Source organism: Rhinopithecus roxellana, chromosome 21 (genome assembly GCF_007565055.1).
Source record: "Rhinopithecus roxellana isolate Shanxi Qingling chromosome 21, ASM756505v1, whole genome shotgun sequence".
Taxonomy (NCBI): domain Eukaryota; kingdom Metazoa; phylum Chordata; class Mammalia; order Primates; family Cercopithecidae; genus Rhinopithecus; species Rhinopithecus roxellana.
Window position 1 is genome coordinate 18,444,547 of NC_044569.1, and position 25,111 is coordinate 18,469,657.

At 53.0% G+C, this 25,111-nt stretch overlaps 1 protein-coding gene across 13 annotated transcripts in view; it reads right to left on the minus strand.

The window, feature by feature from the left end:
• The window catches only part of CELF4 (CUGBP Elav-like family member 4), a 321,108-nt gene that overhangs the window by 238,510 nt on the left and 57,487 nt on the right, over nucleotides 1-25,111 (minus strand). For all 13 annotated transcript variants that reach the window (XM_030925963.1, XM_030925961.1, XM_030925960.1 and 10 more), the window contains exon 2: nucleotides 2,983-3,065. In XM_030925963.1, the coding sequence (XP_030781823.1) occupies nucleotides 2,983-3,065 (83 nt within the window). The remainder of the gene's footprint in view (nucleotides 1-2,982; nucleotides 3,066-25,111) is intronic.

A 25,111-nucleotide genomic window follows, 5' to 3' on the forward strand; every position in this document is an offset into this window, starting at 1 on the left:
AATCACGTATCACTGATTTGTAAGAACAGCCACTGTGGTCTTGTTTCTGAGCTTCCACTGATCCCAAGAGAAATGTCAGCTTCCCTTTTCAGGCCCCCAATGAAGACATGTGCTAGGGGTGCCTCTAGTTCTGTCTCTGTCATTTTGTTATTGTTGCTCATGGTGATGGTGGTGGTGGTGTGTGCATGACAGCAATGGGATTATTTTTCTTGCTGGCAACAGGATGCGAGCTCCGTAACTCGCTAGAAACAGCATAGGCTGCCTGTACTATCTTTTCTCCTCTTTCTCTGCTCAGTTAGAAAGTGGAGGGCTGATTTTAATGGATTGATTTTAATGGATTTTGAAGTCTGGAAAAGTGCCTAAATTGCTGAGGTTACCAGTTTTCCAGGTTCTTTTTTTTTTTTTCAATTTCATTCTCCTTACTCAGACATAAAGTGTGCTTGCTGGGGCACCTAGTGTGGCCACCCCAGATAAGAAGAGGTCCCCCTCTGCCTCTCACCCAAACAGACAGCCAGGAACACAGCCTCAGCTGGCAGGAGCACCTATTATTTGGTTGGGTGAGAGCATTTGGCTTGGTCCTGTCCCTGCATTTGCTAGTGGCACACTTTCTCTGATCTCAAAGGAGAGAACCAACCAACAGCAGAAACACCAGATCTGCTTTCTGGAATCAAAACAACTCCACTTTAAAGAATAATTTTACTTGGTCATTTTGTATTTCATTCGTCTGCATGTAGGTTTGTGTGGAGACAATGTGCCCTCGGAACTTCGAGCTGCAATCCGGTCTTTTATTCCTGCCCCTCCCTCCAGTGGGCCGTGCCTGCCCCGAGAATTGTTTGATGAGGTTTTTGAGGCCATGAGTCTCCCTGTGAAGCCTTTGAAGAAGGGACGGTGTTCGAGGGGACTCTAGGCTATGTTTCAGCTCTGCTGTTGGGCTCTATCTATCTTCCCCCCTCCCCGTCCCAACATACATTCACGTTTCTTTTTGCCCTTTCCCTCAAACTTACTCAACTTGTCTTTGTGATTTCAGAAAAATGCCACTGGATCTCCTAGTATGAAGGATTAGCACAGATTATGGGGAACAGTGTTAATTATCGGTGGAAGGGGGGCTGGCGCGTCGCTCCAATGTGCTCTTGATTTCCCCTGGGCCTTTCTGCCTGGTAATAAGCCTTCTTTAATCTGGCAGGCCCCTTGGTGAAATCAGCACCACGGACAGTGATATTGATTGCTTCTGAGAAACCATCACAGCTGCTCAACCAAATTACCTTTGATATGTGACCTTTAATGTAATTACTGCAACATCAAAGTATTTCTATAAATTATTAAAGAACTAATACACTCCATCATTTAGCTATTCTATTATATGTAAAATAAACAACCACAAGTTAATGTTAGATCCTCAACAATCCACACTTGCTACTGAAATACTCCCAGTTCCCAGCCTCTCCCCTTTCAAAATCCTAAACCTCCCCCTCCCACCTTCTGTCTTTCTGTTTCCACATCTGATTCCGGCTTTTAGCCATCATGAAACTCCCCAGCAATCTCTCTCAAGCTGATGAAGGACCTCCCATAACAATGTGGTATTTTCTATTCCATTTGGGTGGCTCTAAAATATCTATCACAATCTCCCCCAAAACAAAGTACCATAAACACTTTATTAATCAGCACAAACCTTTCTCAGAAGCCTTTGATTATCCTACAATATGGCTTTATGCTTCACACATAACATGGGGCGATGTGGAGCATATTTCTGCCATCTTACAGAGGGCACACAGAAAGTAATTACTATAATATATGTGCATGTAGCCGCGCCACTGAAAAAACAACTGGGGAATGGCCACCCTGCCAGAGCTGGGCTTCACACAAAATCTGCGCGGTGCTCGATTTCCATATATTTGCATCTGTGGGTATGTTATTAAGATGACTCAGCCCCGTGCTTTGCAATCACAAATACCAAAATACAATACAAAGACTGTCTTAATGGAAGGAAGGCCCTGTGTAATTCAGCACTCCCCACTCCTAAACGAGTAAAGAAAGATCTTTGATGCAAAGGAAGGCTGCCCCCGCCTGGAGTTGCATTTTCTCTCCTTCTACCTGGTTAACCTTTCCCGCTGTGGGGTAGAAATGGAAACGTGTGTTTACATACGGTTGGCTTGGTAAGAATGTAAACATGCATGTGTAAGCATGGGTGTGCATACTTATAGAACACACGTGCTTCCCTGCAGTGTCCATTGTATAAGCGTCAACACTATATTTAGAAATTCTTTAAATTATGCCCACAAACACACATCTTTCCATTTATCTTTAGATACTCAGCAGCCGTATATCTCTCCCCTCTCACCACCGCCCCATCTCTCTGAACCCACAGGAGAGAACGCGCAGACCCTTGACCCAAAGAACACTTCTTATTTTATGGTGATGAACTAGCCTCGATAATAGCCATGGCTGATATCACACCCAGTTAGGGGGGCCATAAATAATTCTCTTCTCCCCCGCACAGAAGCTATAAACCAGGGCCGAGGCGCGATAGTTTATCAAAGACGAGGGCTGGCTCCTTAAATAAACCGCGGTGATCTCACTCGCGGCGCCCCCTCCCACGCCGCCCCCCAGTCACCCCGCCCAGAGCTGACGGCGTCGACTCGCCGGGCGGACTCGATCGCGCACGCGGCCCGCGGGCCCGGCGGAGGAAGCTCCCGGCTCCGGTTGGTGCCGTGGAACGCGCCGCTCCCTCGCCCCAGACTGCCCGCGCAGGAACCGCGTCCAGGCTCCACCTTCAAGGCCACGGCCAAGTGGGGCCCCTGCCCCGATCTCGTCGGGCCCGGACGGCCGAGAGCCCGGCGATTTGGGGGGCGCGCGGGCTCCCGAGCGCAGGCGGGCGGCGGGCGCCCTGAGGCTCTCTCCCCTCGCGCCGCGCGGCCGCCCGGCCTCCCGAAGTCGCCCCCTATCGGCGCGTCGGCCGCTTGCGCCACGGCGGGCGCCACTTACCCCGGGCAGAGTCTTCTGCTCGTGCAGCGCGCTCTGGGCCTTCAGCGCTGACTCACGCTCGCAGTAGGTGAGGAAGGCGCAGCCTGGGGAGGGAAGCAAGCGCCAAGAAGGGTCAGTGGGAAGCCCCCGAGCCCGCCGACGCGCCCTGCCGCCCGCCTTCCAGGCTCCCGCCCCTCCCTGCCGCTCGGTCCCTGTCCCCACCTCTCTTTCTCTCTCGTGCACTCTTCTTGGAGCTTCTCTGCCTCTCCGTGTTCCCGGCTGTCTGCTTCTCCTACCTCCCTTTGCTTTTCTATTTTTCTCCCTCCGCGGAGTCTCCCCACCCTGCATCTTCCCCCCACTACACCCCCCTCTCCCTACGGTTCTCTCCCTACCCCGTCCCCTGGTGCCTCAGACCTCTCTGCCCTGTTTCAGCGCCAGCCCCTACGCTTCCTAGAAGGGGCAGCTTCCACCCCTCACCCCCAGCACCTCTAGCCACACTTGACCATGGACTCTCCTTCTGGCCAGTAGGAGTGCTGGGCGCTGCTCCCTCGGGGATGGTGGAGGGCTCCTCTAAGCCTTCCAAATAAAGGCTCAGTCTGTAAGGAGTACCCCAAGCCAGACCCTCCTAATAAAATAAACGTACCCTGTGTCCCCTGTCCCAACCCCTGTTGTCTAATTTGCAGTGACAGGTGGTCTTCACACCCCTCCAAGTCATAGGGCTTCTAGGGCATATTCAGGCCACCGAGGCACAGCGCTAGATCACCCTTGCTCTGCCTTTAATTCCCTGGGTGACCTTAACAAATCACATCCTCTTTCTGGCCTCAGTCTCCCCACCTGTGAACTGAGAAGGCTCAGTCTAGCTCTCCCGCTGAGTAATTCTAATTGGGCCCCACCCCACCCCACCCCATCGACAGGGAATCTGGATTTGACAGAGCAACATACTCAAGGGGTGACTTTTCAGTGCTGTCCTTTAGGTGTGGTGACAAGGCCAAGAGAGTGGGGATGGGGGAGTCTTTCTGGGAGTTCTCATAAGCTGCCCAGCGTGCCCGGTGTCAGGCCTTCTTCCTCTGCCTGCAGATGTGGCTGAAGGTGGCTTGGGAGGCCTGCAAGGCTCAAAACCATGGGGAAAAGCTCAAAAGCTCACTGTGGTGAAAGCAGGCTTGAATGTTCTGGGGAACAGTCACCTCAGACCTTTTCAAGCCACCCATGGCCCCAGAGAAGGCACCCTGTGGAATCGCTGCCTCTCTTGTTCCTCGCTCTCTCACATGATCTTATCCAAGGCCACATTCCCAACAACCTGTGCTCCCTTCTGCCCCCCATTCCTCTGCTCTCACCACCTCCTCACCTGGTATGCCCTTTTCCCCCATGTTCACTTCTCCGAAACCCATCGATTGTTCAAGAATCTGATCAAGTTCTACCTACTCCAGGCAGCCCTCCTTGGCTGGTCTAGTCCATCCCCAGCCAGTCTCCACAGCCAGCCATTTGGTCATTGCCATGGCCATTTATTTCCTGAGTTCTCACTCTGTGCCAGGCTCTGTGCCAGACCTTATGGCCCAGGCCCTCCTCTCATGAGGCCCACAGGCTGCTGGTGCCAGTCTGGTACCTATGCCAGCCCTTGTGACCAGGCTTGCTTTAGACTCTGGTTGCCGGGCACAGAATGCTCCTGGTGTCCTCTGCAGCTCCTGACTCCTCCACCATCCAGCCTGCACCCATTGAAAACCCTTTTCCTCCCCTTCCAATGTAGAAATTCCTCCTGCCTCCCTTCCCTTTCTGGCTTCAGAGAGGAGGTGGAAAGGGAATGTATTTGTGAAAGGAATGGAGATGAAAGAAGGAAGCAGGGAGTAAAGCCTGGGAGACAGAGACTCTCAGCTCCCAGTGGCCCCTCTGCCTTCCCCACCTCCCAACTCCTGCCCCAGGCTTGGAGAAGCGTCGGAGAAGCCTCTCTCCCACTCTGTCTCATCTCTCCCTTCCTCCAGACACCAGATCGCCCCTCCTCCCTCTCCCGTCCTCCTCCTTCCTGGTCACTGGCAGACGGTTATTGATGGAGACACCCGGGGACTGAAATGAATAGCGGTCAGAGGCCCCCGTGACGTCGTCCCTCGTGCTGCCGCCTGCTTCTCCCGGGGGCGTCTTTCCTCCCGTCCCCTTGTTGGCCTTGTCCTCTGCCTGCAACCAGGAGGTGGCCACTGCCTCTGCTGCATGCAGGCAAGCCAGCTTGGGACAAGGTCAGGGGCAGGTTTGGAGGGAGGAGGATAAGGGGAGGGATGAAGAGGAGGAGGAGTAGGAGGAGGAAATGACCATATTGTTTCCATGGCCCAAGATAATAAGAAAAGGATTCCAGAGGAAAAAGAATCTGTTGCTTTTGTCCATCTTCCAGGAATTTCTGCCACAGTTTTTGAGAGAGCTCACAACTTTATTGTGAACGAGAATCTTTCAGGATCCTCCAGACCTTGGGTGACCTCCCCCTGCTGTCTCCACCCCCTGAATTTATCTCCTTCCAGTCTTCCCCCGGCCCCACTCACCGGCCCCCTCACTACTTCTCAGCCCGCTAGGCGCACTCTGCCTTAGGGTCTTTGCACTGGTCTTTCCTCTGCCCAGAAAGGCCCCGCGACCCCATACCTGCTATCAGCATGGTGTGCTCCTTCCCTTCCCTCTAGTTTCTGCTCCAATGAGACCTCCTCAGAGACACTTCTCTTGACCACCCTATTTGACGTAGCCCTGAGCTCACACAGACCCGGACTCCTTGTCCCATTTCCTTTTCTGTTTGGCACCCATCACTCCCTGACAGAGTCACATATATTTGCTCATTGATGGGCAGGCTCCCCGTGCTCAGATGAGGTTAGGAGCCTGGCTTTGTTCTGTTTCTACTTGGTTCTCAGTGCCCAGCATATGGGTGCAGGATAATATGTATTCCTTGAAAGTACTGAATGCCAGAACACCTCAGCTAATTTGGTGGGGGCAATAGGCACAGAAATGGTGCTCAGAGGCTACTGAGAGCTGTCCAAGATGTGTGGACACTGAGGCACACTGGACTTCCATAGTGGTGGCAGGGCCAGAGGTTGCCCGAGGGTTGATAGGCGGGTTCCTGATGGGAGGGTTTTTGCCCCAAGAGCTCTCAGGAGCCTGTTGAACCTGACAGTGCACTCTCACCAGGCTTCCCCCTTCACCCCCAAGTTGATCCCAGAAAAGGCTGATAAACAATTGCAGCTCCTGATTCCTCCACCATCCAGCCTGCACCCAATGAAAACTCCTTTCCTCCCCTTCCAGTGTAGAAATTCCTCCTGCCTCCCTTCCCTTTTTGGGTTCAGAGAGGAGGTGGAAAAGGAATACATTTCTGAAAGGATCAGAGATGAAAGAAGGAAGCAGGGAGAGAAGCCCAGGAGAGCCCCTTCCCAGGCAGGGCCCACCTTGGTTTCCTCATGTGTAAAATGGGAAAAGTAATGGCTCTCAGAAGCTTGTGGGGAGACCTACTTGCCAGTGAGTATGAACAGCCTCTGCAGGCTTCAGTAAGTACAGGCGGCAGTGTCAATATCAATTCACTGCTGTGAAGCAGGGGCTAGAGAGGTGCTGAAGCCCCTTCCTTCTCTCCCTCTGCACCTCTGTGAGGCAGGAGTGGCTGGACACAGAGGCTGACTGGGCAGTCCCACCCCGGGCCCTTCCCAGTCCATCTCCAGCCTGTCTGATGCAGCGGCTGACACGCCAGCACGGGCAGATTAGTCGGCTATCTTAAGGCTCTTTGAGAAAGGCAAATGCGGATAAGCAGTTATTAACGCTGACTCCGGGGTTCAAAGGAAGGGACCAGTCTGCTCCCTGGCTGAGGCCAGAGCCCTGGGGGAATGCTGACTGTGGGGAGGGAGCTGCAGGAGGAGAATTTACCATCACAGGGTGCTGTGGATGGTGAGAGGCCTGGGGTGGGGGCTGGGGGGCTGGGGAAGAAAGGGTGCCCAAGCATCAGCCATTGGACACTCACTGCTCTCCGCTGGAGAGGGAACGGGGGTGGGACACACAGAACCCCCAGCTAGAACAGCTGGCCTTGACTTCCTGTGGCTCATTTCCACATCTCGCAGAGATTGAGGAGGGGGCTGTGGGCTGTGAGGGTGTCCAGCAGAAAGCAGGGAAGGTGGGGAGCATCAGCCTTGGCCCAACAGCCACTAATCTGCCAAACTCACTCTCCTATGATGTACTGAGGTGTCCCCAGAGACATCCCTGGTGGGACCCTTTGGGAATTCACAATTGAGGTGGGAAACGGGATTCTCTCAGGGAGCAGCTGCCTAACAACGCAAGACAGTGTGGGACAGAGGCTAGCACCGGGCTTTGAAAGCTGAGTCTTGAGAAGGTCTGTGGAGGGTGCCTCATCCTTCCTGGGGATATAGCTGGTGGCGTAGAAATCTCTCCCCATCTTCAGACCCAGAAATCCCCCCCAAGTCCTGATCTACGATCCACATATACTTGTGCTTACAGAGGAGTCAGCAAGGATCCAGTGTGGCTGCTTGGAATAGCAAAAAAAAAAACAAAAAACAAAAACCAAAAAACAAAAACCCAAAAAAAACCATAAATACGTAAAAACCACCTAAATGTCCCTTAGGACAAGAATGTTTTCATTTTTAAACTGTGAATACCCAACAGCAGTTAAAAAGATGAAAAGACCCTCAGTGTACCAGCATGGAAAGCCACATTGTCAGATGGGAAAAGCAAGTTGTGAAATAATAGACGCCATGTATGTACAACGGAGACACAATCAACTCGCCCATTATATACTTAGACCTGTATTTACATGTGAAAGACAAAGTCTGGAAGTCACACCAAACTGAAAACAGGGAGTACGGGGTGGGGAGTAGGGGGGTATGTTTCCTATGACTTTCACTTTTTTTGTTTTGTTTGACACATTTAGACCCAGAATGTATTTGTGTATCACTTGCATAATTAACTTGAAAGGAAAAAAAAATCTTTGCTAAAAGAGGAGGATGAAATGAAAAGGAGGTGGGTGAGAATAGGTGAGCCCGACAGGATGCAGGGCCCATGGCCTGTATTGAGGAGACAAAGATCATTGCACATCTGCCACCTGGCAAATATACTTCATGAGGGAAATTATCCTTGGTGGGGTGGCTGTGGCCCTGCCTCAGAGCTTCCTCTGAGCTGGGGCTGGCTGCTGCGGTGCTGGGGGTTGACACAGGCGCTCTCGACTCAGCAAGCTGGAAATGTAAATGGTTCTGGTTCTTTGGCCCTGAGTTCTGGGGGTCGGTGTTTGGGGGATGGAATCCATGATAGTGCAACCACCTCCCCATCTTTGCCCTCCCATTTTCGAGGGCCCTCCCAGCTGTGTGACTCTGATGGGACCTGAGGGAGAGCCACCCAAGTGATCCAGGGGCTCTCTGGGTGGGTTAGGACCTCACCTTGAGCTGCCCCCTTTCCTGTCCCAGTGTCTGGGATGGTTCTCCCAGCATCAGCTCATTACAGAGTCTACCACACTTTAGGGGTCAGCGCTTTCTGTCCCACCTCTTCCTGAGTCATGGGATCAAGCAGGATAGAAGCGGAGCCTGTTCTGGAGCGAGACAGCTTTGGAAATCATCCAAGGTGGGGTGGGGGCAGAGAGGTAACAGAACTGTGGGGTGAGAAATCACACCACAGTGCTGCCCTCAGGAGCTGACACCTGGGCTCCCTACAGCACCCTCTCCTCACCTGAGAGGGACGCCATGCCTATCTCCTCTCCTCACCCGAGAGGGACACCATGCCCACCTCCTCTCCTCACCCGAGAGGGACGCCATGCCTATCTCCTCTCCTCACCCGAGAGGGACCCCGTGCCCACCTCCTCTCCTCACCCAAGAGGGACCCCGTGTCCACCTCCTCTACTCACCCAAGAGGAACCCTGTGCCCACCTCCTCTGGCCAGCACAGACCTGCCTGTCCTCTAATGCTCAAGATTCTATCACATACACTGAATACTTTGACCCGCATGCATGTTTCCTTATTCAGCCATGTCACCTTCTCCCACTTACCATTCTTATTTACTTATCCCTTCCATTTACCAGCTTGATGCCTTGTCTCTGAATAGACTTTCAATTCGGTGAGGGTGGAGACAGGCTCTTCTATGTCTATATGACTAAATGGAGGGCCCAGCTGCTCGTTCAGGTGTCTGTGAGCTGGAGACCAAGAGGGACTATGGGGGTGGGGGAAAGAGATTCAAGATTGGGACACTGAAGGGAGATTGGGAAATGTTGGCAGAGTGAGGAGGGAAGGGAGAAGGAATGTAGCAAGAGAGGTGAGCACTGGGCCAGGGAGAGGCAGGCAGCGTGGGCAGCGGGAGGGTGCTGTCAGGTTCGGGTGCATGCAGGGGTGGCAGATGCTTCTCTCCGACATGGGCAGCCTGCAGACCATGGTGCAAGGGGTGCTGCTGTGCCCAAGAAGGTGGGCAGTGCCCTCTCCCATGTGGGGGGAAACACAGTGCAGCAGAATTAATTGCACGGAGATGGCAGTAATTTACAAAGCCCCCATGTGCTGGGATAAAAGGCCCTTGTCATTGTGAAGTGAAGGAAGTACAATTTCCTGCCCGAATTCTGAACAGGGCCGAAGCCTGGGGTGTAATCATCACAGAAGGGAAGGCTCCCGATGTGATGCTCTCCCTCCTCCCACCCCAGCTGGGCCTTGCCTTCCTACTAATTGAATTACAGAATTAGCCAGAGGAAGGTGGCCCTAGAATAGGAAGGTCTGGACTTTAATAAAACATCAGATCCTTTAGGCCTTGGACTTGGCTGGCCTGGAGGAAGTGGGAAAAAGCTGGGGGGTGGGGAATGAGAAGGGAGCAGGAGGCCCACTAACCAGACCTAGGGGCCAAGGAAGGGGCTCCCTGAAGGACCCTCTGCCCCAAATCTCCACTCATCCACCTGCCATGGTGCCTGAAATCACAGCTGAGGAGCATCATTCCTTAGTGATCCTCACCCCCGGCTGCACCTGAGAATCACCTGGAGGATTTAAAAAACATGTAGGCCACTGCAGAGAAGTTATAGTAGCATCTCTGGGAGTGGATAGCAAGAGGGAGGGAGGGAAAGTCCATCAGTTTTACTGGGAACAGGGTTACTGATGTTCTGAGGTCACATCTGTTCCCCCATCCAGGCTCTGTCTTTCGTGCTCTCGGTGGGCAAAGGCAGTCTTCCTGGTATGTTTTGAAGAAGATGTTCTGCTGCCACCTGAGGGAGAGGCAGCTACAGAGCAGCTCTTCATGTACATATTCTTCCTCTGCAAACATCCTCCCACCTCCAGTGCCTGGCCAGAGTCCACACAGCCTTTAAGACCCACCTCTTAGGTCCTACTCCAAGATGAAGCCCTGAGCATCTACCTCGGCCACTGTGGTCTCACTTTCTGTGGATTCCCGTGTGGCCTCTGCCCATGGTCGGCCTCAAGGATGAGCCTCATTTTCTCACCTCAACCGTGCACAACTTGAGGTTGGGCCCTTGGGGCTCAGCAGGACTGAGTAACAGATGTGAAAAAGACCCCATGGGTCTGTGCCACTTTCTCCGCTCTTCTCTGTGTCTCCAGCCACAGGTTGACCCTCCTGCCATCTTCCCAGGACCTTTCCTGGCCATTCTTGTTTCCCTAGTTCTTTCCACCTAGATCTTCTTCCCTCTCTCTTCCCACTCCTCCGAGTACTCCTTGCTGGTATTCCAATTCCTGCAGTGTCTTCTCTCCGTGTGACACAGTGATTCCCCACCCACAGAATAGATCTCTGACTTCCTCTTGCTTCTCCACCCCCATGGGGTAAACCCAAGCCTAAGAACATCATCCTTTCTTCTGCTGCCTTCCCCCGTGCCTCACTCCTTGAGAGCCCACGTAACTTTCTAGGAGTGTCTAAGTTTTCCTTCCTCCAGGAAGCCTTCCCTGACTACTTCAATCCCAACATCTCTCATAGCCCTTGGCAATGGTCCTTCTCATTTTGCAGTTAGAATCCTACATGTCTTTGTCTGCCTTGCATTTGTATGTGTTCGCCCAGAAAGTAAATACTCTATTATAGGAGTAGCTCACCCCAGGGCCCCCTTTCCGCCAGTGGCAGACAGTGTAGAATGCAGAGATTGCTGAGCTGCATTCTGCCTCTGGCTGGGTGAGAGTGAGCGGAGTGGCAGCAGGAAGTGGCTGCTGCAGGGATGGGGGTGTGGGAAAGGTGGGCCATGAGATCTGGGGAAGTCAACACATCGCTCAGGCCCCTGGTGGCAGGAGCCATCCATCTTCCTCAGAGGAGGCAGCCTGTGGGGACGGGGGTGATGGGGACTGCAGAGGTGGGGGAGGGGGAAGAGGGATGGTCCCCTAAGCCAATGCATCAGAGGCTGCAGCCTGCTCTCCTCTTTAAGGGCTCTCCAAGTGCTGAAATCTCCCCCTTGGCCATGCATTCTTCTTTCAGGCTCTGCACTGCCCTCCAGAGTCTCCTCTCTTTAAATCAGAGAAGAACATGGCCCATTCTAGAGTGCGAATGAGTTTTGTTGAGTTAAACTCCTCTGTGTGGTATGGGAAAATAAATGGCTCACTGTGACTCTTTCTGCCCTTTGTACCCACAAGACAGAGACGTGCACAGAACTGGGGTGGTCCAGATTTTCCTCAGGCTAGACTTGAATCTCCCAGGAAAGGGACCAACCTTCTCTTTCTTTCCTTGCTGAGTTCAGGGCAGCGTGTTCAGACTGAGGGACCTAACTGGCTCTAGACAAGGAGGTGCAGACCTCAGAGGGTTAAAGGACCAGCCCGTGGATCCTTTGCCAAGTGTCCCTCCCTGCCAGTTGCCCTTGTTTATGCCCTAAAAGCTTGAGAATTACATGTCTGGTGTCGGCTGCTCCATCTTTATAGCACTGTGAAAAAAGACAAAGTGGATGTGACATATTGATGGCCTGTCCCCCTTTTCAGCAAAGAGCTCCTCCATGTCTGGCCAGGGCTGATGGGCCATGAGGCTCAGGAAAGTAGGGACTGGCCCAGGGTGGGTGTCAGCCTTTCCAACATGGGCTTACAGAAGTGAAGTCTGCTCAGCTGACCACATTTGTTGGGCTTTGTTCCTGCAGCCAGGGGCCTGCTTCTGCACCTCTTCTCTGGCCAGCAGCTCCTACTGGTCCCCAAGAGAGCATGAAGGTGCTCCCTGGTATGTGTTTCTTCGGCAGAGGGCCTTGATTTGCCAGAGTGCTGTCATGTGCATGATCTCAGCATTCTTACACCTCAGCATAGTCTGGGGATAGGGGGGTATTATCAGCGTCTGACAGCTCAGAAGCTTGAGACTGGGAGAGGCTCTGAGATGTGGCCACAGTGGGAGAGCAGAGACCCTGGGTCTCCTGATGACTATTTTTGGGCTCAATTCCTGTTTCCCCCTCTAGGAGCCCTAGGCAGTGTCTGAGGACAGTGTGAGGATGGGCCGTGCTCAGGGAGACACAAGGGTCCTTGGAAGGGAGAGGTCCTCCTTCCCCACCCCCCATCCTGTGGCCTTCTCTTGGGATAAGGAGCTCAAGGGTGACCTCATTTTCTTCCTGCAGGGACCCAAGTAGAGTCAGCTAAGGTGGTGCCTGGCCTTCCTCTATCACAGGTACCCTCTCAAATGTCAAAGGCAGGCACGCCATGGGCTCCTCTGCAGAGGTCTCTAGCTGAGCATCAAGGGTGGATTTCAAATGCATTTGGGGCATTTGCTACTCACATGAGTGCCAGGATAAATTCTTTGCTAGAACCTAGAAACTGAACTATGTTTCTTTCTAATGAACCTGGTAGGGGAGTTTAGATCTTCCTGTTTGACTTCTCTTAGACCAGGGTGAGAAGCCAGGCTCAACTCAGTGGGGACGGCCCACAGTGGAAGGGGCTCTCAGAGGCCTCCTTGGCAAGACCAAAACCATCGCTAAATTGTGTGATATGGGCGACAGACAGGGCCCCCGATGAAGCTAGGCATCTTCACTGGTTTGGGAGGGAAACCACCTCCCTCCTCACCAACAGCTTTTGAGCCTCTGCCTCACTCCTTCCACCCCTGCCCGGATTCCCTCTACCTCTTGGCCTGTTTGGTCAGAACTTCACAGCCTCACCAGCTGACCTCAGCCACGTGGCTCAGCCCTGGCCTGACACCCTGACCTCCTCATTGCATAAGAATCACACCGTGCCCCATCTGAGGCTCCAGTGGCTAGCATCATTTGCTGGGTTGTGTATGTGTCTTATACCTGCACAGCGAGCTCAGCAAACGCTTGCCGAGTGAGTGGTAGAAAATTCCCCTTGCTGGAGCTCTCCATGGCTGTGGGACTGCTGAGGTGGAGATGGGGGTCATTTTTCACAGGGGGAGCGCCTTCCCCATGCAGAGGGAAGCTCGGAGGACTCTGTCCTTGGACTGCCTCTGAAGCCTCCGTCCCTATCCCCAGGCCTGAAGCTCTCCCTGATATATCCACAGGGACAGCTCTCTGCCTGCATGATTTGTGTGTGTGTGTGCTTGTGTGTGTGTGTGTGTGCGATGGGCTTCTCTGACTCTTCTCCTATGAAAGGCGAATAGATCATACCAGCAAGGCAGTGGACCTATAAGTCCCTTTATGACTTCTTAGGACAGACCCTCCCTTTGGGTTACACTGCTAAGCCATGCCTCCCTTCCCCAGCAGTGGGTGACCATATCACTGTGGGCTTTTGCTTATTCTCTCCCCATGTCTGGAGTGCCTTCCCCAATCTCGGGCCCTCCATCAGATCTCCAACCCTTTGAACCGTGTTCAAGCTGCAGCTCCTCATTGTAACCCTCCCGGCTTCTCAGCCCTTGCTAGGTCTCCTTCAAACATGTCTGATGTCCTCAAATGAATGCTTGGTTGAGCAGCTTTCCGCTGTTCTCATCTGTGAGAATCCTGTCCCTCAACTAGACCACAGCTCCCAGGGCTGGACCTCTTCTCTGGAGCTCCCTACCAAGCCCCAGGATAGGGTCTCATAAGAGTAGTTGGGTTGAGCTGGACACAATTCAGGAGGGGAGGGTGTGTCCACCCCTCTTTGATTGCAGGGTCTGGTCATATGGTGGCACTCAGGACCCACCTGGTGAGGTGAAATAATCTCGCCTCTCTCCTCTGGTTTCTTCCTAACAGGCGCTAATTCACTTAAAGAACAACAACAATGACTTTTTTTTAAAAAAAAACAAGCATAACCAAGAAATTCCAACCTCAGCATCCACGATAGGCTATTTTGAAAAGACTGATAGCCAGGAGTCCCATATTACAGGATCAATGTTTGGAAAATGTGATTTTCTTTTTAAAAGCAGAAAAACAATCTCACACTGTCCTGGCAGGCCACAGTCTAGCTCTCGATAGAGGATGTCTTTCTCTCATGATCTCATTTAAGTCACTGTTCTGGCTGGGCTTTGGGCTGCACCCAACACCAATATGATAAGTTCAATCAAGGCATTTAGCAATATTTAACCTGACGGCTGCGGCGAAGAGGGAGTCAGCAACTGTGACCGGGACGCCAGCCTCAATGAGTCAATCCCTCAAATCCAGGGGGGCCCTAAGGAAGCAGCATTCTCATTTTTCAGAGGAGCAGGGGCTCTGGGTTTTGCTCCAGAGCCAGCTGGCCCCGGTCCTGGGGAGGGCTAGAGCTATTCCAGGTCATCCTGCAATCATGCTGACTCTCAAGGAGTGCCCAAGGTGGGTCGGAGGAGTTGGTAAATGGGGAGCCTGGCCTGTGGGGTAAGACAGAGCCCAGCATTTAGCTCTAGTTTTTCTCTTCCCAGAGACCCACCCACATGCCTACAGAGCCCACCAAGAGAGAAATGAAGCCAGCTTATCAGCTGACTGTTACATAAGACCAAACAAACCATGTGACTGGGATTGGAGGTGCTGTCATCTGTGGATGGAGTGAAAAGATGCTTCATTCATTCATTCATTTCACAACCATTTATTGATGGCCCACAATTTGCCATGAAATACATACCCCCTGCTTTAAAAGAGACCATCAGTGCTGGGCGCAGTGGCTCATGCCTGTCATCCCAGCACTTTGGGAGGCCTAGGCGGTCAGGAGTTCAAGACCAGCCTGACCAATATGGTGAAACCCCATCTCTACTAAAAATACAAAATTAGCTGGGCATGGTGGCATGCGCCTATAGTCCCAGCTATTCAGGAGGCTGAGACAGGAGAATCACTTGAATCCGGGAGGCAGAGGTTGCAGTGAGCTGAGATCACACCACTGCACTCTAGTCTGGGTGACAGAGTGAGACTCTGTCTCAAAAAAAAAAAAAAAAAAAAAGAAAAGAAAAGAAAAGAGACTCTCAGTAAGCATGCTTGGAAGGCCAGGTGATGAGTGTGCAGCCAACACACCTATCAAGCCAAAGTTTGTGCAGGGCCTATTGGTGGCACAAATATAGCAGCAAACACTTACTGATTTTTGGTTGTATTTTGGGCTTTATTCTAAGGGCTTTCTATGTTTTGATTCATTTAATGTAAGTCTATAAAATAGACTTATCATCCCCATTTCACAGGTGAGGAAATGGAGTCACTCAAAAATTAAAGACTTCGCCAAGATCCTGTGACCAGGTCCCTGATAGAGCCAGCATGTGAGATGGGGGCAGGCTGCCTGCAGAGCCCATGTCCTGAACCTTGGACTCTGCAGCCTTGAGAAGGAGGTTACTCAACTTGGCGGGGGGAGAACTCATTGCAGGGACATCTGAGTGAATCTCCAACCCAGAGTGGCCTTAAGGGAAGGGTGTGCTAAGGGAAAGCTCTGTATGTTCAAAGACTGAACAGAATAGGTTTGAGGGCCCTGGAGTGGTTTAGAAGGGCTGGAGCCTGTAAGAGCACCATCTCCTCCTCAACACTCCCCTAGGTGCCTTCCTCAACATCTTTCTTTGGCTTTCTCACTTTCTGTTCTTCTTCCTCTCCTCCCTTCCCCTCCCCTCCCTTTCTTTTCCCTCCCCTCTCCTTCCCTCTTCTTCCCTTCCCTTCCCTCTCCTCCCTTTCGTTTCCTTTCGATTCATTTCCTTTCGTTTCCTTTCCTTTCCTTTCCCTCCTTTCCGTCCTCTTCCCTTCTCTTCCCTCCTCTTCCCTCTTCTCCCATCCCCTCCCTTCCCCTTCCTTCCCCTCCCCTCCCTTCCTCTTCCCTTCCTTTTCTCTTTCCTCTTTATGTCCTTTCCATTGCCTGACTCCTCCCTCTTCCCTTCCCCTCTTCCTCCCTCCCTTCCTGTCATTGTGTTTTGCCTCATGACTAACACCTATATTCTCTCTTGTCCACCTATTTAATTTCCCCCTGACCACTCCAGACTGCACCGTTTTTCCCATCCCTACACAGTGGTAACATGGTACCTTGAGGTTCCTGTCACCAGCCAGCTGGTGACTCTGAGGAAGCCATCCAACCCCTGTGGTCTGATTGCTGCCATCCAAAGGGTGTCTGGAGTCCTGGGAGAGGGTTGCACCTGGCCTGGGAGTGAGGTGGATCTGACTGTGACAGTAGCCTCTGCTTTCTTCTGGGAGCCCTGGGGTAGTTTACAGAGTCTCTTCCAGAATCTGTGGAATGGGGATAATGACACTCACCTGCTGGGGTCCTGGGTGCCCAATAGAGTACCTGGGATATAACTAATGGGGGGTATTACTCTTGTTGTTGTTGTCAGTAGTAATGGTTGCGATGTGATGCTTAAATTCCCTACAGAGTGAAAAATGGCTTTGGCCTTCATACGGTCTGTTGTCTGCTTCCCTTTGTAGGACCTGTGTGTGTTCCTTGGTTATAACCACACACGTACACACTCATAGGGGAGAGGGACCTCCTTGCACTTTCTGTACAGCACAGGCCAGCGCGTGTGGGGGCTCAGAGCAACGGATGGTTTGCTTGAAGAGTCTAGGATACTGGTGTGTTTTGTTTCCCTTGTGTGTGTGTGTGTCTAAGATGCTAATGACAGGAGGTGGTAATGAGCTGGCAGGGGCCTAGGTGACAAAGAGTTGGCTTTATGCATCCCCAAAGAGGCACCTCAGTTTCAATTGTTTCTTTTGTGAGAGGAATTGTCAAGACCTGGGAATGTGGGCTGGGGAGGGCTGGAGAGAGGAAAGCTGGGGCATTGCAGACAAGGTTTACAGGAGGCAGATCTCCATACAGGAGCAGAACAGGGTCCTGGCAGCACTGAGATGGAACAGCCTGGTAGGGACGGGGAGCCCCAAGAGGATGGCAGGTCCCTCATGGGAAGGGAAGGAATGTGGATTGAGCACTCTCATCCGTGTTACCTGTTGACTTCTCAAGCAGACCCTGTGAGCTCTGCAATGGCGGGGCCGGCTCCCTCTGCATGCCTCTTGTCTGCCCTACTCCTGGCACAGGGCCTGGCGTGGGGACTGGAGCCATGGGGTGAGGGATGGTCAATGGTTTGCATGACAGTGCTGACTGGAGGCCTCCAGCAGGTCAACAGGTCTCTCTGGGCTTCAGTTTCCTTTTTTGTAAAGTGGGTTTGATGATCCCTACCCATGAGTCTGTGTCCTCAGCATCCAGCACAGTCCTGGCACCAAATGGGTCCTTGGCACAGACTCATCAATGAATGAATGAGTGGAAGAGTGGGGAATGGGAAGTACACATCCCTCTTTTATACACCCGGGAAAGGAGCACAAGTCAATCATCCCAAGACCACACATCTGGTCAGTAAAGTAGCTAGAGCTCAGGTGTACCACCCACCTCCTGGGTTGAGTAAGGCTGGGGAGCCCAGTGCCGCCCTGGCAAGGGGAGAGCAAGCCAGACAAACTGTGTAGGAAGCTGAGTGTGAGTCAACAGATGGAGGTGTGTCTCCAAGGCTGTGCACCAAATGGAAGGGAACCGAGAGAACAGATTCATGTGAGGAGGTGTGGGCCGAATGCAGCCAGTGCCCCTGCCCCTGCCTGGGTGGACAGCGGGTGGCAGCCAGGGCTGGGGAGAGAGGGAGGCACAGGTGCAATGCTCACAAGTTCTACAGCTGTGTAGGGTTCTATTCTCTGTCTTCACTGACCTTGAGAGGTCCAGGGATGGGAAGGAGTAGGGCTGAGGAGAGGTGTTGTGGAGACCCAGGCCCGGACTGTGCCAGGCAGAGCCAGCCTGCAGCCTGACCTAAGCACCTCTTCTGACTCCTGCAGCTGAGTACATCTTGTCTTTGTGCCCTCAGTTTACCCCTTCTCTTGGCCTTCTAGCTCATTTTCTTTAGAACCTTTCTGTGTTTCAGCTAAGTTGAATGTAACCCAGCCCCACTGGGGAGGCTGAGGCAAGAAGGGTGAGGTGGATGGAAAGTCCAGCTGAGGCCTCTCCTGCCTGGAATCTGAGGCTGAGCAGGGGCTCACCCCCAGCTCTACCCTTCGTGTGAAGTGTGGGGCTGATTGCAGAGGCCTTAGTTGTACCAGAAACGTGGGCCATGGCCAAGGAGTCAGGCCAGCTGAGAGCAGAAGTCTAGGACTGGAGTGAGGGAAGGTGGGGGTGGCTGGGATGCAGAACCAGAGGGGGACCCTGGGCACAAAGGCCCCCACAGCATGGCATTGTGACAAGACACTGGGTTGGAAGCTGAACTTAGCTCAGAGGCCAGGAGAGGGTCCTTCTGTCAAGTCCCTGGACTTCCAGGGACCCTAGCCACCTTATCTGTAAAATCTCTGCTTAAGTGCAGGTTGATGTAGGAAAGTTCCAGAGAATGAAAGTGGGAAGGATGAGTCAGAGCTCTGGATTTTAATCTTGCTTCTACTTGTTCTTCCTTCAGCGGAGGGCCCAGGTGGGACAAGGTGGAGCCCCAGCCCCTGGTAGCCCTCCGGGGTCTGCGGGTCTCCATTCCATCATTAAGTGTCTGGGGTGCCTGATAATTGCTCAGCACTGGCCTGGGGAGAGAAGGCAGGGAAAGAGAAGAAGAAAGACCACCTGACTTCAGGGGCATCCAGCCTGGGGATGGGCCCAGGACAGAGGGACATGGAGGAAGTCAGGTAAGGTGGTGTGTGGTCCAGTAAACAAGCTTCAGACTGTAGAGGCCTGAGGAAGCCATGGACAGAAACAGGGCATCTGGGGAACCTTCCTGCAGGCCGGGCAGGCTGCCTGGGCCTCAATGGAGGTAGGTAGGAAGAAGGAGGACGGGAAAGCCTTGCAGTGGTTGGAGTGAACAAGTTATGTGTGGGGCCCAGAGGGGCAGTGGGCATTTGCAGTCAGCCAATGTGTTCTGTAGAAATGCACTGCAACATTGACCAGCACGGGCTGCCTCCCGCTTTCCTCTCTCCTTCCATTCCTCTCTTTCTCTCTCCGTTTTCCCCCATGTCTCACCAATGTTCTGTTCTGGGGAAGCTGGGACATGAAGGGGGAGGACATGCATGGGGCTAAGTGAGAACCAGTAGCCCTCGGCTGAATCACATTTCTGCTTCACCCATGGTCTCAGCAGCATGGGCTGCTTCTGCCTCCCACGACCAGGCCCCCCGTGAACCTCGAGCCACTGAGCTGCCCGCTTCGTCTGTGGGTCTAAATATAGCGGTTGAGATGTGCACTCTGGAATTGGATTTGATGTAGCCCTCTGGACTTGAGCTAACTTTTGGGGAGTAGTTTTCTTGGGAGCCTGCCAGTCCAATTCCTCCCTCATGAACACTAATTACCGCACAGACCTTCTCCATGAAATCGGTGCTGAAGCCATTTCCATCCAGGCGGCTCTCCAAGACGAAATTTTTCTACTGGGAACCGACAGCCGCAAATAAACCTACCATCTACTTAGCAACAGAGAGCAAGAGCAGGAGGGAGGAAGGAAGGGGGGGCAGGGAGAGTGGGAGGGAGAAAGGAGAGGGAGGGCTCTGCTTCTTTTCTTCCTCCTGTTCTTTATTTTTCAAAAAGGATGTAATCATCTATCACCGGGAAGGTGGTACAGGGCATCTCACGAGACAGGACAGTGGCCCAGGAGAGTCTCAGACCACCAGCAAGGCTAGTATCTGCTCTTGGTGGCCTGAGTGTGGCCAGGGTCCCATTGCACTGCGAGGCACCATTGGGCAGCAGAGGCAGCCCCCTGCCGGCTCCAGGGTTTCTTCCCTCCTTTCCCTCCCTGATCTCCCTCAAGCCTCTGCAGGTCTGGCCCGTGCCCAGCTCCCTGTCTCACCTCACTAAGAATGGGCCCCATCCCTCTCTCTGCCTGGTGAATTCCCACCAATCAGCCAAGGCCTCGGTAACATCTCACCTCGTCGAGGCAGCCCTCCCAAGCCCTCTAGGTAGCACTGATTCCCTCAATTCTCAACTCTAGAGGCTTGTGCCAGGCACCCAGTGCTGGGGTTGGCTCTGTTTCCTTGCTTCCTAATTGAGCCTTTGCATTAGCTGCCCAAAGAAGGGTGGGCACTAGAGGGACGGAGCCTCACAGGACCAGGTCCGGTGGGTGCATCATCACACATCTGTGGGCAGATGCCATTTCCTCCATGGTGCAGAGGATGCCCATGAGGCACAGAGGGGTCGGATGGAATGCTCATGGTCACTCACTATCTAGGGGGAGGCAGGGCTTGAAATTAAATGCATGTGTATGTGTCTAAAGGCCAGATACTGCCCTTTCTCTCCCCTGGCCTCCCCTGGGATGGTTCTGGGGCAGTGCCTGCTTCTTTCCCACCTATTTGCCTCAAAGGTCAGCCCAGGGCTCTGCACTCAGCCCCTGTTCCAGGAGCACTTGCAGCCAAAGAATAGGAGAATATATTTTCCCATGAAGTTTACCAGGGTTGAGGGCAGACTTGGCAAGCTCTTATGACCCCTGGCCGTTTGCCAGGTCCTGGGCACTCCAGCCAACAAAGCCCAAGTGGCGCCCAGAGTCTGCTATCAAGTCATGAGTGCCGTCTCAACCTTGCCCAGTCAGCAGAAGAGCTACTCCCTCCCTTGGAAGAACCCCTTCCACATTGTGTGCCTACCTCTGTGCCCAGGGACACTCCAAGCCAAGGCCCCAGCTCACAAGTCACCTCCCCAGAACACTTAGCATCTGTTTTCTGAGACTCATGTGTGGAGGACAGGGCATTCTCAGAAAAGTCACTAAAAGGAGTGCTAGTGCCACTTCTGCCACCAAGGCTTGATGAATCTCTTCACTTCCTGGGTCTCAGTTTTCCCTTCCATCAAATGGGCATGCTGATTCCTGCCCTAGTTGCCTTACATGGGTGGGTGGTGCTGGCTTGAAATGAGATGACAGCAGGGAGTACTGAGAGCCACTTGAATGTCAGGTAGTCTCCTTCAAGGTCCCTGTTACATTTACTCTGCTTCATGTTCTTCCAAGACTCTCCTGTCCCTTCCCTGACCCCATCTGGAGTGGGTAAGTAAGGCTGGGGCTCAGTTGTCCTCTCCAGTAAGAAGTAACCAGACTCAGGGCCAAGAGAGTGGCTTCCAGAGAGCCCCTCCTGGGACCAGGAGAGGATGGGAGTTCCTAGAAGAGCTCTCTCTTGGAAGAGACATGGGCTGGAAATCATGAACATGGGTTTTACACTCACAGCTAAGTCACTTTTCTTCTTTGGATGCCTGTGGCCTTATCTATAGGGAGGAATGGAGTTGGATGAGCTGATCTGTGCAGCCTGGCCCCTTCCATTCAGATGGTATGGTTAAGAATGGGGCTTGCGGCCGGGCGCAGTGGCTCACGCCTGTAATCCCAGCACTTTGGGAGGCCGAGGCAGGTGGATCTCCTGAGGTCAGGAGTTCAAGATCAGCCTGGCCAACATGGTGAAACTCCGTCTCTACTAAAAATACAAAATTAGCCGGGCGTGGTGGTATGTGCCTCTAATCAGAGCTACTCAGAAGGCTGAGGCAGGAGAATTGCTTGAGTCTGGGAGGCAGAGGTTGCAGTGAGCCAAGATCACGCCACTTCACTCCAGCATGGGCGACAGAGCGAGACTCCATCTCAAAAAACAAAACAAAACAAAACAAAAAGGATGGGACTTGCACATTGCTTGGCTCAATTTCCTTTTAGCATGTGATTTCGGGGCAGGTTTCTTAGCTGCTTTCCTCATCTGTAAAATAGGAGTCTAGGAGAACTTACTTACCTCCCTAGCTTGCTGAGGGTTGTGAGAACACACATGCCTGGTGCATAGGCAAGGCTGGCTCTCAGTAATCAGAGAGTACCAGTCACCACCAGCACAATGAAGCACTGCCTTGGGCCAGGGGCGGTGCTCAGCACTGAACACACATTTTCTCACTTAGTCCACTGGCTCTATTTTCATTTTTTGGTGTGTCTGTGAGAAATATGGAGAGCCCTGAGAGGTGAGGTCAGAGCACTACCTGGAATTATGGATCTAATTTGGCATCTACAGAGTAAGTCTCAGCATCTGGCTGGGGCAAGAGGCTTCTTCCCAAAAGAAAAGGGCCTGAGCCACCGACAGTTTGAGGGCCAGTGAGGGTGGTGACCACCAGGCCTGGGCCAGAGCATGGGAAGGCCAAGAGGAGTCCTAGGGCTGGCCACAGTCCATCTTCCTCCAACCGCTGCAGGACACCAAGGCTGAGCCTGAGAAAGGCAGGCGAAGTGCCTTGGGGTTCTCTGGTTAGGAGAAGCAGGGGCAGGGGGCAACTGTCCCAGAGGGAAGTGAGGTCCTCATATGACTGGTGCCTCGCATGGCTGAAGCCAGATTAATGACCAACTTACATCTGCATGATCCATGGGCCTGGTGACTGGGGCCAGCCAGGCCGACCTGCAGCTTCCAAGAAGCAGTCTGGGCTCCACAATCCCTTTCTTTCAGCAACTTTTCTATTTTCTAGTTTTGCTTCTCCACTTAGATTCCTGGTTAATCTTCTTCGGAAAAGCTCCAACCTCCCTTCAGCAGAGCTAAGCTGAAAGGGTCACATCCACCATGGGGTCTGCCTAGAAGGGAACATGGGAATGGGCATAACTATCCTGGCTGGAGTTCAGGCACAGTGGGCTTTTGGGAGCCAAAACCTCGGTGGGTCCAGGGCCAGGTGGGTGATTGTGGAAGCCAAGTCCTTCCTGACTAAGGTGAGTGCCCTTCTGCCGGAGAAATCTTCCCCAGCCTTTTTGTGAACAGAGGACCTCAGTGGCTGGCAGGGCAGCAGGGTGGTTAGAGACATGGGGATGGGCTTTGGCATCAGACAGACCTGAAATCCCAACTGGGCTCTACCACTTCCTGGCTATGTGATGTTGGGGGAGTTCCTTAATTTCTCTAGCCCCACTGCCCAGACTGTACAGGAGGATCGATAGTGTGAACTGTGCCCCAGGCCCGTTGTGACACATGTGAAGCTCCCAGTACACCGCTAGGCCCCACATGTTGTGATGCCATTGAGCAGAAGTGTCTCTGAATTGCCCAGTCCTCCCAGAGCCACACTGGGGCATGTCTTTTCCATGGGACAGGAGGGTGGTGGCCTTGATCTGCGGGCAGGTGCCCCTCCCAGGCCCAGGGAGAGTAGTGGGTAGGAACTGCCATTCAAAGCCTCAGCCCTGGTTTGTTTCTCCCCCCTCCCCTCTCACCCCAAAGCCGCCCCCTGTTCTTTCGGCATTCTCTATTCCTTCTCTCAGGCTGAGCAGGAAAACAAATCAAAGTTGCCTTCGTGTCTTGAAGCCCGCGATGCTCCTGCAAAGCCATCCCTTGCGTCCCATTACCCACCCCAATAACTCTTGTATATGGAGTGTGAAATAATTAGCAGTGGCAAAAATAATTTAGGAAACAAGAAGAAACTAATTGTATAGGCTTGTTTGGGGAAAACACAGCCGACCAAAAAACCCACAGTGTAGGGAGATGTGGACAGACCAGCCAGCTCGCTGCCGGTCAAGCCCATGGGCGATCACAGGACCTGCTAATTCTACATCTGCCCCTCCAAGAGGGGGCTGGCCTGTGCTGTTGCCAGGACAAGTGCCCTCATGGGCACAGAGGTGACTTCTCAAGACACATTTACACCCCATCTATGCCATCCCAGGAAGGCAGATGGAGGGGGAGGTTAGGCAACCTGGAAGGGTCTCCTGCGGTCACATGGGCCTGGCGTCCTCTCTGAACTTGAGCTGCAGTCGCCCACACGGTCCCCACATCCAGCAGGCCTGGAATGTTCCTCTTCCCTTGCCTGCCTGCCTTTGCCATTCAACTCTCCAGCCCCAACAGACACCCACTGCACATCAGCCCAACAGGCAGCAGTGCCATTAAATGCAATGCGGCGCTTCCCTGGGAAATGGGGGGAAACGTTGCGCCTTGCGTTTTATGGCTCTTCTAACTTTGAAAAGTTTGGTTCCTCCTTGGGCACTTTTCTGCCTCCTAAGCTCCCTTCCATCCTCCGCCTCATCTGCTCCTCACTTTCCGGGAGCTGGGAGGGGGTCAGGCACCCTCGTTTCCTTGGGCCAGATGAAAAGGAGTGAGGAAACCTGCACATTCTTGAATGGATGGTTTCAGGGGAAGGAAACGAGGGCCAGAGAGATGGAATTGTTGGCCTAAAGTCACAGTTGCCAGGAGGGTGGCTCAGGGTGTGACCCAGGGCTCTCTTTCTGCCCCCTGCTGCTTCTTGCCTTCCCTACCTTGCTGGAGAACTGTCCTGCCCACTCAAGGTGTTCACCATGATCCCAGCTGAGCACCATGGTCTCATATGCTCCCCCCAGTCACTACTCAAGGCCCAGAGACCCCTGACGGTCATCTGAGCGAGCACTAGGCACAGGTCAGGAGGAGGCCTCTCCCCCTCCCTGCTGCCCCTCACCTTAGATGGGTGCATTTGTGTTTGTCTAGAACTGATTTACTAGGTTGTTATTCAGGACAGAAATCTCACCTCTCTCAGTGCAAGCTCTTGTCTGCTATCTCCTCACTCATCTTCTCTGGTCTGATAACCTCCTAATTCATCGCCTGGCCTCCAGTGTCTCTGTTTCAGTCCAGCACAGTGATTGTCCTAAGGCCAGGTTCTGATCTGTCACTTCCTTGCTTTGAAATCCTCCGTGACTTCCCATTTCCTCTAAAATCAGCGCACACTTCTCAGGCTTGCCTGCTGTGTGATACTGCTCTCTGCCATCCTCCTTAGTCAAGTCTCAGTGTTCAAGGGATCACTTTAAATCTGGCTCCTCCTAGAGAAGGCAGCTGTGAGAGAGCAGACCTGGGTTTATACTGGGCTGCTTGTCCCCTACTTCACTATTTTCACAGGAATCACATTGGCTCCCACTGTGGCATGGCTGGTTCTCATCTCTCAGACAGACAGCTACCTGCTGAACACCATGACTAGGGGCACAGGGGCCCTCACATTTGACTTCTGCAAAGAGGCCCCTGTTATGTGCCCACACCTGCCCATCCTCCTGAGTTCTGCCACACTGG